The 13,803-nt window shown below is 38.1% G+C and overlaps 1 protein-coding gene across 2 annotated transcripts in view; it reads right to left on the bottom strand.

Moving 5' to 3' along the window:
• HELZ (helicase with zinc finger) overlaps positions 1-13,803 on the bottom strand; it is a 196,342-nt gene that overhangs the window by 29,641 nt on the left and 152,898 nt on the right. For both annotated transcript variants that reach the window (XM_011999166.1, XM_011999165.1), the window contains exons 27-30: positions 12,997-13,076; positions 7,800-8,370; positions 7,181-7,415; positions 5,861-6,377 (exon numbers count right to left, since the gene is read on the bottom strand). In XM_011999166.1, coding sequence (XP_011854556.1) covers positions 5,861-6,377; positions 7,181-7,415; positions 7,800-8,370; positions 12,997-13,076 — 1,403 coding nt within the window. The remainder of the gene's footprint in view (positions 1-5,860; positions 6,378-7,180; positions 7,416-7,799; positions 8,371-12,996; positions 13,077-13,803) is intronic.

Raw genomic sequence — 13,803 nt, forward strand, 5'->3', positions numbered from 1 at the left:
AATACAAAAAAATTAGCCAGGCGTGGTGGTGGGCGCCTGTAGTCCCAGCTACTCGGGAGGCTGAGGCAGGAGAATGGTGTGAACCCAGGAGGCGGAGCTTGCAGTGAGCCCAGATAGCAGCGCCACTACACTGCAGTCTGGGTGACAGAGCGAGACTCTGTCTCCAAAAACAACAACAACAACAACAAAAAGAAGACAGAAAAAGGGAGGGAGGAAAGAAGGAAATAAATTAAATGAGAAGTTTAAAGTATTTGTAAAGATAAAATTTCCCTCAATTTAAGCTACAGGTTTAATGTCATTCAAATAAAAAGCCAAGAAAGGTGTGTAGAGGTGGGACAGAGGAGAAGGAAAGAGTTCATGAAGTTATTCTTAATTTTTTTTAGTAGAAAAACCACAGAATGACCCTCCTCCCCCATCCACCCCATGCCCCACATATAGCAACTGGAAGGGAAAAAGTAATAAGGGAAACTTTACACTACTGGGTTAGAACACCACAAAATCTCAAAAATTAAAACAGTAAAATTCTAGTACAGAAACTTATAGATGAAGAAATACACAAAGTCCAGAAATAGATCACAATATGTAATGAAGAAATGCATCTTACTCAGAGGTTAGATTATTAAATTATCATGCAAAGTGAAAAATCCCACACAGATAAAAATTACCTTTGAAAAATCCTTAATCATGCCAAAATTACTAAAAACTGAACTACTGGAAGCTCAGAGGTCAAGAATTAACTTCTGTTGTTTCTCTCTGCATTTCATTTTTCACTACCCCCACCCCTTGGAGCAAGTATGATACAGTGCTATTGCAAAGAATTTGGAAAGCGACATCTATTTAGTGAGAATGTAATTAATTTCAAAAAGACAGGAAGACAACTGGCTAAACGTCTGGAGAAAATGTAAACCCTAATCCCAAGCTTACACTGGCATTTAAGATCAAATTGGAGCAATTTATTAATCTACTGGCAATCAGGGATGGTCTACTGCCTGGCTCAGGAGGAGATGGCATTTTGCCCTTTGTTGTCCTCCTCATCCCATCATACCTGTAAGGACCAGAAGTGGGAAAGGATGCAGGCAGTACTGCCAGACCACAGTGTCCAGCCTTAGCCAAGTAGCCAAGGACTATGGCTTTTGCTGCATTTGAGGTGGGGAAAGAAAACCCATGGAGTTAAGCCTTAATTATCTACACGAGAATAGTCTAAAAATTGAAAGTAGCAAAAAATGTTACAGAATGGGACCAAGATCCCAATCAGTGATGATATGGGTGGGCACAGCAATTGCAGGAACGGCAGAGATAAATTGTTTCAAGTTTCCCCAACAAATAATCTCCCTCCATTAATGGATCATACATTCACATCTATAAATGCTAGGAAAGGCTAAACGTTATAGTAGGTATCTTTGTATAGTGAAATTATAAATAATTTCTCTAACTTCTACATTTTCTGTGCTGGCCATGTATTTCATTTGTTACAAGAAAATCAAAATTACTATAAAGAGAAAAAACAAGTGAAACATAATGTAACCAACCATCTCCATTTATGTGAACTGTTAACTAACATCCAGATATCATCCCACAAGATTAATCTACTAAGTTTTCTGGGAATAAAAGAATCCATAGTGGGAGGGAAAAGACTTTTTTCTCTATTGTTAACGTTAAAGAAATTATTTTAAAAGGTTGGAAATAAACAGCAAGCACATCAATCATTCACTTTGTGAGATGATTCATGCAAAAGCATTTTGAACAAACTAAAGTTACCCTAATACACCGAAAATGTGAAAATCTGCAATGTGCTAAAAACAATTATCTTTGTTAAATAAATTTTTCAGTGTTGTAAGTGAATCACTCATTTGTGAATCTCATGCATCAAAATAAAACTAACCAAATATTTTTGCAAAAGTAAATTTCACTCTAAGAATCCACTGACAATGAAAGGTACTTATTCACACACATACACAGAGATAACAGAAATATCAAACATTAAGCGCACCAAGGTACAAAAAACTTAAATTCCAAAATTAAGGCCCATTTAAAAAGATCAATGACTAAAGTAGATTATTCAATATGAAGTATTATTTAGTAAAGTACAAAACTTCATAAAACCTATAAAAACTTTGGCACACAGTTCCCCCTCATATTATGAACTCGTTTGGCAGGTTAAATAAAAACATCATAAGTGATATCAGCGAGAACAGCAGAGTGAGAAACTCCAAAGTCCAGTCCTCCATAAAAACAGAAAAAAATTGGCAAAAGCTGTAATAATCCATTTTTTAGGAACCTAGAAACCTAAGTAGAAGCTTGCAGCAACCAGAAAAACAATCAAGAATTAAGCAAGAAGAAGAAATAAAAGGCATCCAGATTGGAAAGGAAGAATGAAACTATTTTTACTTGTAGATGACATTATCTTCCGTATTAAAAAAACCTAAGATATCTACAAAAAAATCTATTACTTAATAGAGTTCAGCAAGATTGCAGACACACTATCAATATACCATCATGTTTTTAAACACTAGCAATGAACAATCCAAAAATGAAATTAAGAAAACAATTCCACTTATGATAGCATGAAAAAGAATAAAATGCTTAGGAATAAATTTAACAAAAGAAGTGCAAGACTTATACTTGGAAAATTATAAAATACTGTCAAAAGAAATTTTAAGAGACCTGAACAAACAGAAAGATGTCCCATGTTCAGGTACTCGAAGACTTAATATTGTTAAGGTGGCAATACTCCCCAAATTAATCTACAGATTTAAAGCAATTCTTTCTTTAAATGTCAGCTGGCTTTTTTTCTGCAGAAATTGGCAAGCTGATCCTAAACGTCACATGAGAAAATTCAAGGAACCCAGAATAAAAAAAACAATCTTCCAAAAGAACAAAATATAAAGACTCATACTTCCAATTCTAAAACTTACTACAATACTACAGTGTACAATACAGTGTGGTACTGGCAGAAAGACAGACACACAGATAAATGGAATACAATGGAGAATCCAGAAATAAACCCGGCATCTACAGTCAACTGATTTTTGACAATGTTGCCAAGACTATTCAATGCGGGAAAGAAGAGTCTTTTCAAAAACAATGCTGAGAAAACTGGCCACATGCAAAAGACTGAATTTGATACCCACCTCACACAATATACAAAAATTAAATTGACTCAAAATGGACCAAAGAACTAAGAACCAAGTGTAAGAGGTAAAACTATAAAACTATAAAAAGGAAATGTAAAAGTAAATCTTTGTGATCTTGGATTAGGCCAGGGTTTCTTGGATATGACACCAAAAGCATAAGCAGCCAAAGAAAAAACTGATAAATTGTAGTTTAGCATCAAAGGACACTATCAAGAAAGTGAAAAGACAACCCACAGAGTGAGAGAAATAATTGCAAATCATATATGAGATTAAGAGTCTGTACCAGAATATATATTTTTAAAACTCTTATATGAATAGACATTTCTCCCCAAAAAAGATACAAATGACCAAGAAGCACATGCAAAGATGTCAACATCATCAGTAATTACGGAAATGCAAATCAAAACTACAACGAGGGCTGGGTGCGGTGGCTCATGCCTGCAATCCCAGCACTTTGGGAGGCTGAGGATGGAACACCTGAGGTCAGGAGTTTGAGACCAGCCTGGCCAATATCGTGAAACTCCGTCTCTCCTAAAAATTTTAAAAAAATAAAATAAAATAAAAATTAGCTGGGTGTGGTGGTGGGCGCCAGTAGTCCCAGCTACTCAGGAGGCTGAAGCAAGAGAATTGCTTGAACCTAGAAGGCGGAGGTTGCAGTGAGCCAAGATCGCGCCACTGCGTTCCAGTCTGGGTGAAAGAGTAAGACTCCGTGTCAAAAAACAAACAAACAAACAAAAACACTACAATGAGATCCTACTACACACCCATTAGAATGGTTATAATTTTTTTACAAAGCGAGTATATAAATTGGAATCCTCATACATAGCTGTGGGAATATAAATGTACAGAGAACACAGTTTGCAGTTCCTCAAAAGGTTAAACATAGACTTACTACATCACCCAAGAAAACTCCACTCCTAGGTTACAGTTGGATGCACTTCAAAAGCCAGATATAAAAGGCCACATAACGTATGATTCAATTTTTATGAAATGTCTCCATAGACACAGAAAGTAGACTGGGGATTACTAGACACTGAGAGTGGGGAAATCGGGGTGTAACTGCTTAACAGTTATGGGGTTTCTTTTATGGGTGATGAAATGTCCTAGAATTAGACAGTAGTGATGACTGTATAACATTGTGAATATACTAAAATCCACCAATTGTACAATCTAAAATGGCTAAAATGGTGTATTTTATGTGAATTTTATTATAAATAGCTAAAACACCACTTAACTGAAAATTACATTACTGCTCAGTTGTAAAACTACTGTTCATTATAATCTGACTGTCAGATGTGTACCAAATTTTTGTAAAGTATGGTTCCAAAATTCTAGATCCTGACAATACATATATGTAGATAGATACCAATTCATCTTTATTATGCTTCTAATTTACTTTAAGAGCCTAAAATCGCAGTAAGTTGTTTTAATGACAGCTATGCAGAATGAACCAATCAATGAATACTGGGACAATTTGAAGAGACTGCCTCTAAATCCCTACAAATAAGACATACAGTTTTCCCTATGAATCTTGACTTTTAATTAGCATCTATAGCAGACAACTTGTAAAATGTGAATCAATTATTTTTAATGGCCTTTAGATATCATTCTGAAACTGCCAAAATGAAGCTAATATCAAAAAAGTATTTTTCATATATAAAAATTAGAAATGTTTATCCCGATTTATGTCTCTGTCTGATATGACTACAACCAGCTTTACACATTCTTATCTTTAATCACGGCAAATTTAATGGGATCAGCTAGACATTTTTATAGCCTACACCACACGGTACTGCTTTGGAAGTTTTATAACCTGGAATTACTACGTTTTTCATAGCAATAAAAGTCCATGAAGATGCTCTTTAGAAATATCTAAGTATTTTATTTTATTTTATTTTATTTTGAGACAGAGTCTCGTTCTGTCGCCCAGGATGGCATTCAGTGGCACATCTTGGCTCACTGCAAGCTCCGCCTCCCAGGTTCACGCCATTCTCCTGCCTCAGCCTCCCGAGTAGCTGGGACTACAGGCGCCTGCCACCACGCTAATTTTTCCTATTTTTAGTAGAGATGGGGTTTCACTGTGTTAGCCAGGATGGTCTCGATCTCCTGACCTCGTGATCCACCCACCCCGGCCTCCCGAAGTGCTGGGATTACAGGCCTGAGCCACTGTGCCCAGCAGAAATATCTAAGTATTTTAAGATAAAATTCAGTTTACCTTAAAATGCTTAGTTTAGCAGAGTCAATTTTATGTTAAAAATCCACAAATTCTGATATTTGGGAATCAGAGTACCTCAGTCTAACAAAGCACCAGGCTGAGCGGCAGGAGAAGGAGCACAGAACTTGGAGCTGGCACTGGCTGAAAAGCCAGCATCTTTGGAAAGCTCTCGTTAACAAATGTATAATTAACACATGTAACTTAAAGCAAAAAGATGAATCACTGAAAGCCATTTCCTCAGATTAAAAAGACAAAGCTCCTTGAATAGAGTCCTCAGATACTCAGTATTTTCTTTAAACAGTAATAAAAGACTTTTAAGGGGCTTCATGTTTCAACAGTAGTGTCCATTTTACAAAATCTGAAATACAATAGGATTAAAATAATTCCCAAGAAAGGATTATCTTTAATACACTATTACATTCAATAAGATGTGCCTTCCTATCATCAATCAATAAATACTGATATTTTTCACAATCAACTAATAATAAAAGGAAAATAAGAAGACATTTACCTCTTCTAAGCTAGGGAGCGAAGAAGAAGATACTGTTCGAGATGACAATGGGTGAAATGGCTCTTGACCAATAGCATGTTGATGATTCTGTATTTGTACAAAAGGGTTCTGCGGTGGCCTGTGAGGCAATGGAGGTAGGCCATAGGGAAAACCTGGCCCCATTAGGTGATTCTGTTGCAAGTTAGCAAAAGTCCATGCTCCATCAGGTGCCAGGTATTTCAAGGGAGGAGGGGCAAGGTGTTCAGATGGCAATGAGAAAGGTGAGCTGAATATCTGGGGTGGGAGGCGCTGCGGAAATGCTGGGTTGCTGGCTACTTCAATGTCTCTGCTGTTATCATTAAAGTTAGAAAAGTGGCTACTGTGGTCTGTACTGGATGGGGGAGATGGGACTGCTGGTGGGCTTCTAGTCTGTACTTGTCTATATTGCAAAAGTCTTGATTGAGGTGGTGGCATTTCAGCTAGTTCCCGTGTTTCACTTTGATCACGATGAGACAGTTCTCTGATTAAGTCTTGAAACCTACAAGAAAACAATAAAATATGAGGAGAAAACAAAAGACTCCATCACATTAAGGAAAGCTTAGTCAACTATACATGTATTTTCAACGAACAAAATCATAGTACTAATAACTAGAACTGGCATTAATTCATCTCAGATGCAAGCATTAGCACTCAATAGATGCTGAGATGAAGACATTAAATATGCTCAATTACCTGATTTCTTTCTGTTCCCACTGTATTAAAAACATATCCTTGTCTCTATATGTCTTTGACAACTGGAAGTTATAAAAGGTCACCATGATGGTGGACCTTGTTCAGAAGGGATTAGGAAACACTTCAGAGCATTCATGTGACACTGGCCATAAAAACAACCTTACAGTTAGGACCAAACACTCACATGTAGCTGGAATTATAGGAATGTAGAATTCTGTGCCACCAGAAAAATAATTAATGATATAATTTTTAGCTTTTAACCACGAATTTACTCCTGTCTTTATTCATTCTTTGCAAGTATTACTACTAAATAAAAAAACCTGCTCACAGCGATGGTGTTTCTCCTGCAGAAAAGACCACAAAGCAAGGGAACAAGTTAATTTCCAACCCATAGTAGATCATCCATGCCTAAATTTGTACAAGAGTTACTTCTAAATGAGTTTTCTGTATTTTAGAGCCAATCAAGAGGACTGTGTAGCATGTGCTTAGAAGGCCAGCATCCAATTTCTCTGAGGCAATATTCCAGCTTGAAGCTAAAAGGACTACAGTCAAAAAAGAGAACAGTGAGGGGGTCGCATTCCAGAGGCTATTTTCAGTCGGCTGGAATACCTTGAGTATGTGGTCTCCACTTCATCTTCGGCACTGCTGGTGAGCTTCCAGTCTGCCCGCACTGGCGGCTGATGTAATCCCAGGGGCGGCTGAGGAAGATGCTGGAGGTGAGGATGGTGATGGTGTGGGTATGGAACGCTGCCCTGACTGAGAAAGGCATGATGCTCACTCCATTGCTGGAACCGTGCCTGCTGCTGTCTTAATGTTTCCAGAGCGACACTCCCATGTATACGATCTGCAAAAATATTTGTGAAAACTTTTTTTTATGAATTTGGGGTTTCAAGTTCATTATTTAAAGTTTTTACTAACATATTTTCTCCACAAAGACAAAGAAAGAGCTACAAATTTGGTTTTAGTAAGAAGTAAATGTTTTCTATATTTGCCAGAAATCAGTTATGGTGATGATGACGACTTACATAATGATGATCCTGACATCCACTGGATACTATCATACAGCATTTAGAACTAATTTCTGATTATCACACTAAATGGGGGGTTTTTGCTAGCATTATTTGAAGAAATGATTCAATCTTAACCCAAAATGATACTGTACATACAGTCCATGTCATTTTAAGTAACTAATCTCTGAATTTTCACATCTGGCGATAACAGAACTTACCTAAAGCCTCCCCTATAGGTAATCCTGGGGGGTTCTCATCAATGAAGCTATTCAGATGCGAAGGAAGAATGGGGCCGGGTTGTGTAATGGCTCTCAGAGGACTGTGGCCTTCTTGCAGCATGGGAGGGGGCTGCTGCTCCGAAATCACAGCCTCTGCAGGAGGAGACTGTGGCCGATGAGCAACTGCATTATTAAAAAAAGCATTGTTGGGTCCTGCCTGATATGCAGGAGAAAGCTGAGGAGGTGGCTGCTGAGGCTGCTGATTCAACTGACTTTGCTGCTGGACTACCTGATTTGGCTGAGGTGGCATCTGATTTGCTTGTTCAGGCAAATTATTCTGCTGCTGATTTAACAAGGTGTGCTGCTGTGGAATTGGAAAGGGTGGTCTTGGTAGCTGGGGAAGGGGATGAAAATGGCGATTAGGGATTGCATACTGTGCGTGGGGAGCAGGAAGGGGAAGATTTATGTGTCTTGGGTTGAGATTATCTTTGCGAGGAAATTTGGTACTGGGATAAACAACACTAGGACGTGATTCAGGACTTCTGTTCTGTGGATTTGATTCCAAATCAACCTAGAAAAAAATAAGAAGCCTTTTTTAACTGCAGAAGATTCGAATTCAGTTGCTCTCCACCTTTTCCCAACCCTAACACATCTAAAGGATATGATACATTGATATCTTCCAGCAGGAGAGCTGAGTGCTCAATTATTTACTTCCTCTCAATTAAATAAAGGAAAATTTTTTTAAATTTAAAAAGATGACACAGAAAAAAACAGCATATTAAATGTGAGTCATAAGAAAACATACTGCCATTTTATTAGCATATCTACTTTAATTCCTTTCGGGGCATTATTTTTAATTTCACACTTTCTTCCTTAGAAAGATGGTCATTTATTTCATTCTGATATAAATCATTAAAATGTGTTTTCCTTCTGATTTTATGGTGGTTTTTTTTTTTTTTTTTTCCTTGGAGACAGAATCTCATTCTGTCTCCCAGGCTGGAGTGCAGTGGCACCATCGTGGCTCACTGCAATCTCTGCCTCCTGGATTCAAGCAATTCTCCTGCCTCAGCCTCCCAAGTAGTTGGGATTACAGGCATGCGCCACTACACCCAACTAATTTTTGTATTTTTAGTAGAGATGGAGTTTCACCACGTTGGCCAGGCCTGGTCTCAAGCTCCTGACCTCAGGTGATCTGCCTGCCTCGGCCTCCCAAAGTGCTAGGATTGCAAGCGTGAGCCACTGCACCCAGACTGATTTTATTGTTTTTAATACATCTATTTCCTTAAAAATATCTATGTTAATAAAAAGGTGCATCTCAATTTAAACAACTTTGAAATGAACAAACAAGTACTATACCACTTTTGTATATAACTAGTTTGGTTGTCAATTTTTCCATTACATATTGACATTCTTTCTTTAACATTTATTGTGGCCAACCAATACACAGTGCCTGGTGTTGGAAATTAAATAGGCAATAATAAGACAGCCTACCCATCAAGAGCCTAGTGCAAGGGTCTATATACCATGCCCCCACTCCAATGCCATTTCCAGCTCACCAGATTTTGTAAATAAGGTTTTCTTGGAACACAGCTACATTCATTTGTTTACATATTGTCTGTAGCTGCTTGTGCATTGTAACGATAGAGCACAGCAGCTGCAACAGAGACCATGTGGTCCCCAAGGCTAAGATTTACTGTCTGGCTTTTTACAGAAGAAGGTTGCTGACCCCTGGCCTACAGTCCAGTAGAAGATAACAATATGTAAACATATCACTAGAGGTACTATAAGAGGATGCAACTGTAGTGCCTGAGAAAATTAAGGAAGGTTTCACAGAGGTCAAGACATTTGAGTTGAATCTTATAAAAAGAGGTGGAATATTCCGAGGAGGGAAGGACATTCCAGGTAAAGGTAACAGTTTATGCAAAGACTGAAGAAAGGAAAAGTATGGCAGATTTGGAGAGCATGGGAAGTTTTGTGTACGCAGAGCTATAACTTCACTTGTTTATATATTAGTTTTCCCTTTTTAACATCAGAGGAAACTACAAGAGCCCAATCACATGAGACCCTGAATTATTCAATTCTGAGTAACTGTTTTTAATGCCATAAACTGTGGTAACTACAAAAGGTTTTTAAGCTGGGGAGTGTTGTCATCATTCTGAAATGTAAGTTTGATCATAAGTGATGATAATGTGAAAAATAAAATATAAAATGGAAAGCGACGATTTTCTTTTTCCAGCTCTCTCAAAACACTCCATGCATTGCTTGGAGTGTAAATAAATTTGGCACGTCAATCTCCTTATAAGTTTCACTGATGAGCTAGTGACTGAGGATTGCAGAGCGCTTGCCTCACCCAAGGCTCTTAAATTAGACATAGAACTGACCACTACCAAAAAACAGAACAAGTAGCTTGTTTTTGAACTGCAGTTGGGGTACATTTGGTGACCAACCTGTTGCAACAAATGCTCGCGATGCAAATTGTGTGCCAATTGCATCCTCATCTGTAATCATCTAGCTCAAATGGATTGCCATTAAATTTGGCCAATTTTAGGCTCTTAAAATTACTTAGTATATACAAATTATCTAGAAAAAGAAGCGAGAAGCATGACAATTCTATCTCGGTCTTCCCAAGTATGCAATGCCTGCTCTTCAGATGTCTCAGAACCTCATTAAGGTTCTTCATAAACAAACATTTTCCTCCATAAATCTCCATCCTTTCAACGACTAAAATTATATTCACCTGGGATATACTTTTTTTCCAGAAGATATTGTTGATATGCATACTCTGGTCACATGAGGGAGGTCATAATCAGATGTTAAGGTTGTTTATGAATAAGCTGCTATCTTAATTGTCTCTATCACTTCTGACCTTGACATAGAAAGGAAGCTAGGTCTGTGTCTCAGGACTGTGCTGCTCTATAATACTACAATCGGCTCCCTAAGCAAGGTAGAGGACGGTAAGGGCTGAATAAGCCTGCATCTGCTACTATCAGAATCAGATTCTCCTCTATCATTTTCCTCTTAATACTGAGGAGGCACTGAGTCGAAAGAGCCAGGACTAGTTCTTTTATTTTTCCTGGGCCCCAAGACAAAGCATCAGGGTGGGAGAGAAAATGAAACATGTTTTCAGGTTGCCTAGTTCTCTAACAGAGAGAATTCTAACAGAAATTTTAAAACGAGGACATGAGAGACACTTAGCTATCTTGGCTTCAGTTGTTCTGAGAGCATCTAAGACTCGTGTGATTGGTTTCGTCCCAAAGTTGCCTCTGACTATATGTGCTGCTGGTGCAGGTGCACCAGCTTGACATGCCACTCATTCTCTCTCTGCACCACTTCCCAAACACATACCACTTCTGCTTTCACTGCAGCCCCCGCTTATCTATCAGGAGGTTCCCTTGGCTGCCTCATTTGTACTGCAGCCCCTCCAGAAGGTATTGAATCCTTCCAGATATAGAAGCTGTGAGTAAAGAGACGTTTATGTGATATAAGTAAATGAATAAAGAGAATAGCTGCTTAAATAAAACTAGGCTGAGGTTGGAGATACAGATTTGGAAGTCGGTATCATGAAGTGGATACTTAAAATTATGGTTCGGACTGGTTTATAGTAAGAAACCATAGAATGCAAGACAGATGGGATAAGGACAGAACTCTGAGAAATCCCAACTTAAGGACTAGGGACAGATGTTGGGGGAGGCTGAGCAGGAACTTTTTAAAAAAGAGGTCATGTTAGAGAGACAGTGAAAAGTAAAAATGTGTCAAAGAAAACAAAAGAAACAAGATGGTCAAAGACAGAAGTAGAAAATAGTGCCTAATACCAAGAAAAGCCAAGTAAGAATACATTTGAAGTATGTTCGTAAGAGCACAATAGTTTCAGTGAAATGTAGACTTTGTGGGTTAAAGAGCAAATAACAGGTGAGGAAGAAAGGAGAAATGAGGTAGTAGCTATAAAGGAGATGAAGGTTAAAGAAATTATCTTTTTAAAAAAAGTCTATCAAGTAATTTGCTTACTTTAGGCTAAAAGAGATCTAAATATGCTATAGGCTAACAGGGAAGAACCAACAACTAGAAAGAATGGAAAGATAAATGAGGAGAAGGGACAAGGTCTATGTGGTACCTGAAGAGGAGAGATTAATCTTTTTTTTTTTTTTCTTTTTTTTTGAGAAAGAGTCTCACTCTGTCGCCCAGGCTGGCACGATCTCAGCTCACTGCAAGCTCCGCCTCCCGGGTTCACGCCATTCTCCTGCCTCAGCCTCCTGAGTGGCTGGGACTACAGGCGCCCGCCACCACGCCCAACTAATTTTTTTGTATTTTAGTAGAGACGGGGTTTCACCTTGTTAGCCAGGGTAGTCTTGATCTCCTGACCTAGTGATCCACCCGCCTTGGCCTCCCAAAGTGTTGGGATTACAGGCGTGAGCCACCACGCCCGGCAGAGGAAAGATTAATCTTAACAGGAACTCTTCCTCTGAGACTGGTGATCAGGAAGTAAGGGTGCTCAGGGCTATGGTAAAAGTGCTAAATTTAAGGTTACAAATTAACAAGAGAAAATCCTGATGAGGTAAGTCTGAGACAAGCCATCCAATAGGGTAACAGAATGTGGAAGGTAATCAGGCTTGAGAAGAGTCACTGAGACAACTGGGCAAAGGAAGTGAGATATGTGTGAAAGAAATGAAGGAGAGCCCTGAGGGTTCCATTCAGATTAGAAAACAAGAGCTTCCAGTGGCGCTAATTCAACCAGTGACCTGATTTTCTCTAAGTAGTTTATAAGCACAGAAGCAGAGAAAATAGATGAATGGACAGATAAAGAATTAAGGGCTTAGTGGGTATGATGAGAGAATAAGGTGAGGGACCTGAGGAAGTCTTCCTGTCTCCAAGGAAGAAGTTTTCCTTCTTCACGATAATGACACACTTGTAATAACACACCTGTAGCTCTGTCTTCATTTACTACCTTATCATAGAAAATCTCTAAATTCAACTTTATCACTGAGTAACAGAACTTGAGAAAAGTATACTGATACATGAAATAGCACAGCCAAAGAAGAGCTGAAGAAAGAGAGGGCAATATGGCTCACTACATCCCTGTGAAAAAATAAACATAAAGGATAAGGGTACAAATGGAGGTATTTTTCTTTAAAACATCAAGATTCCAAGATGACCAATCAGACTAAATCCACTAGAACAATGCAGTCACTAAGCAGCATACCTGTTTTGGTTCTGTTGGCTTTTTCTCTGGTGTTCGAATCTTAGTAATTTCAGGTCCGGAATTATTTGTATCACTTTTACCTAAGAAAATATTTAAAAATCCTTATAAGTTTTCTCCAGTGGATATGACATTTCCAAGGCTTATCCAATATTAGAGAAAGAGGCAGAATACTTTAAACACTTTTCACCTATTATGATCAATGTATGACTACTTGGGTTTTGTTCTTAAATTGTCAGTCACAGTTTCTCTGTAAGAAAGAAAACTTACAAATGAAGCAAACTTCATTGACAAGACAAAGCCTAATAAGGGAATAACCTCAAAGCATCAAATAATCCCAAAGGAAACTACCCAGTCTCCAGGAATTACAGCCTCATTTGCTTAAACTAGATGTATTAAAGGCCTTGGCATTCTTGCCTATTTATAAAGGTTCAATGCTTTGGTCACTTATAAATGCAATTAAGCGAAAATCTAAATAACGCCTCAATCCAATTTAGTAAAGGAATCTAAATGTAATAAAGATATTCAGAAAGGAATGTAGTTATACTGTTTAAAATTAATAGATATCAAACTGAGTATAAGTGGGTGAGAAATAGTAGAGGAGGCAAAATTAAGGTTTTAAAAAAGTACAGTTATAATAGACAACTCATACATGGGAAATGCTTTTAATTTACAAAAGAATTAACCACTGGATAGTTTAAGTTCCTTGAAGGAATCCTGGATTTAGGTTCTTGTTCAGAAACATTCTTTTTGGAACGCCACTGGAACTTTGTAAAATGAATTATCGCTCCAGAATTACCCTACCATTAA

The sequence above is a fragment of the Mandrillus leucophaeus genome, unplaced genomic scaffold (assembly GCF_000951045.1).
Source record: "Mandrillus leucophaeus isolate KB7577 unplaced genomic scaffold, Mleu.le_1.0 Scaffold585, whole genome shotgun sequence".
Classification (NCBI taxonomy): Eukaryota; Metazoa; Chordata; class Mammalia; order Primates; family Cercopithecidae; genus Mandrillus; species Mandrillus leucophaeus.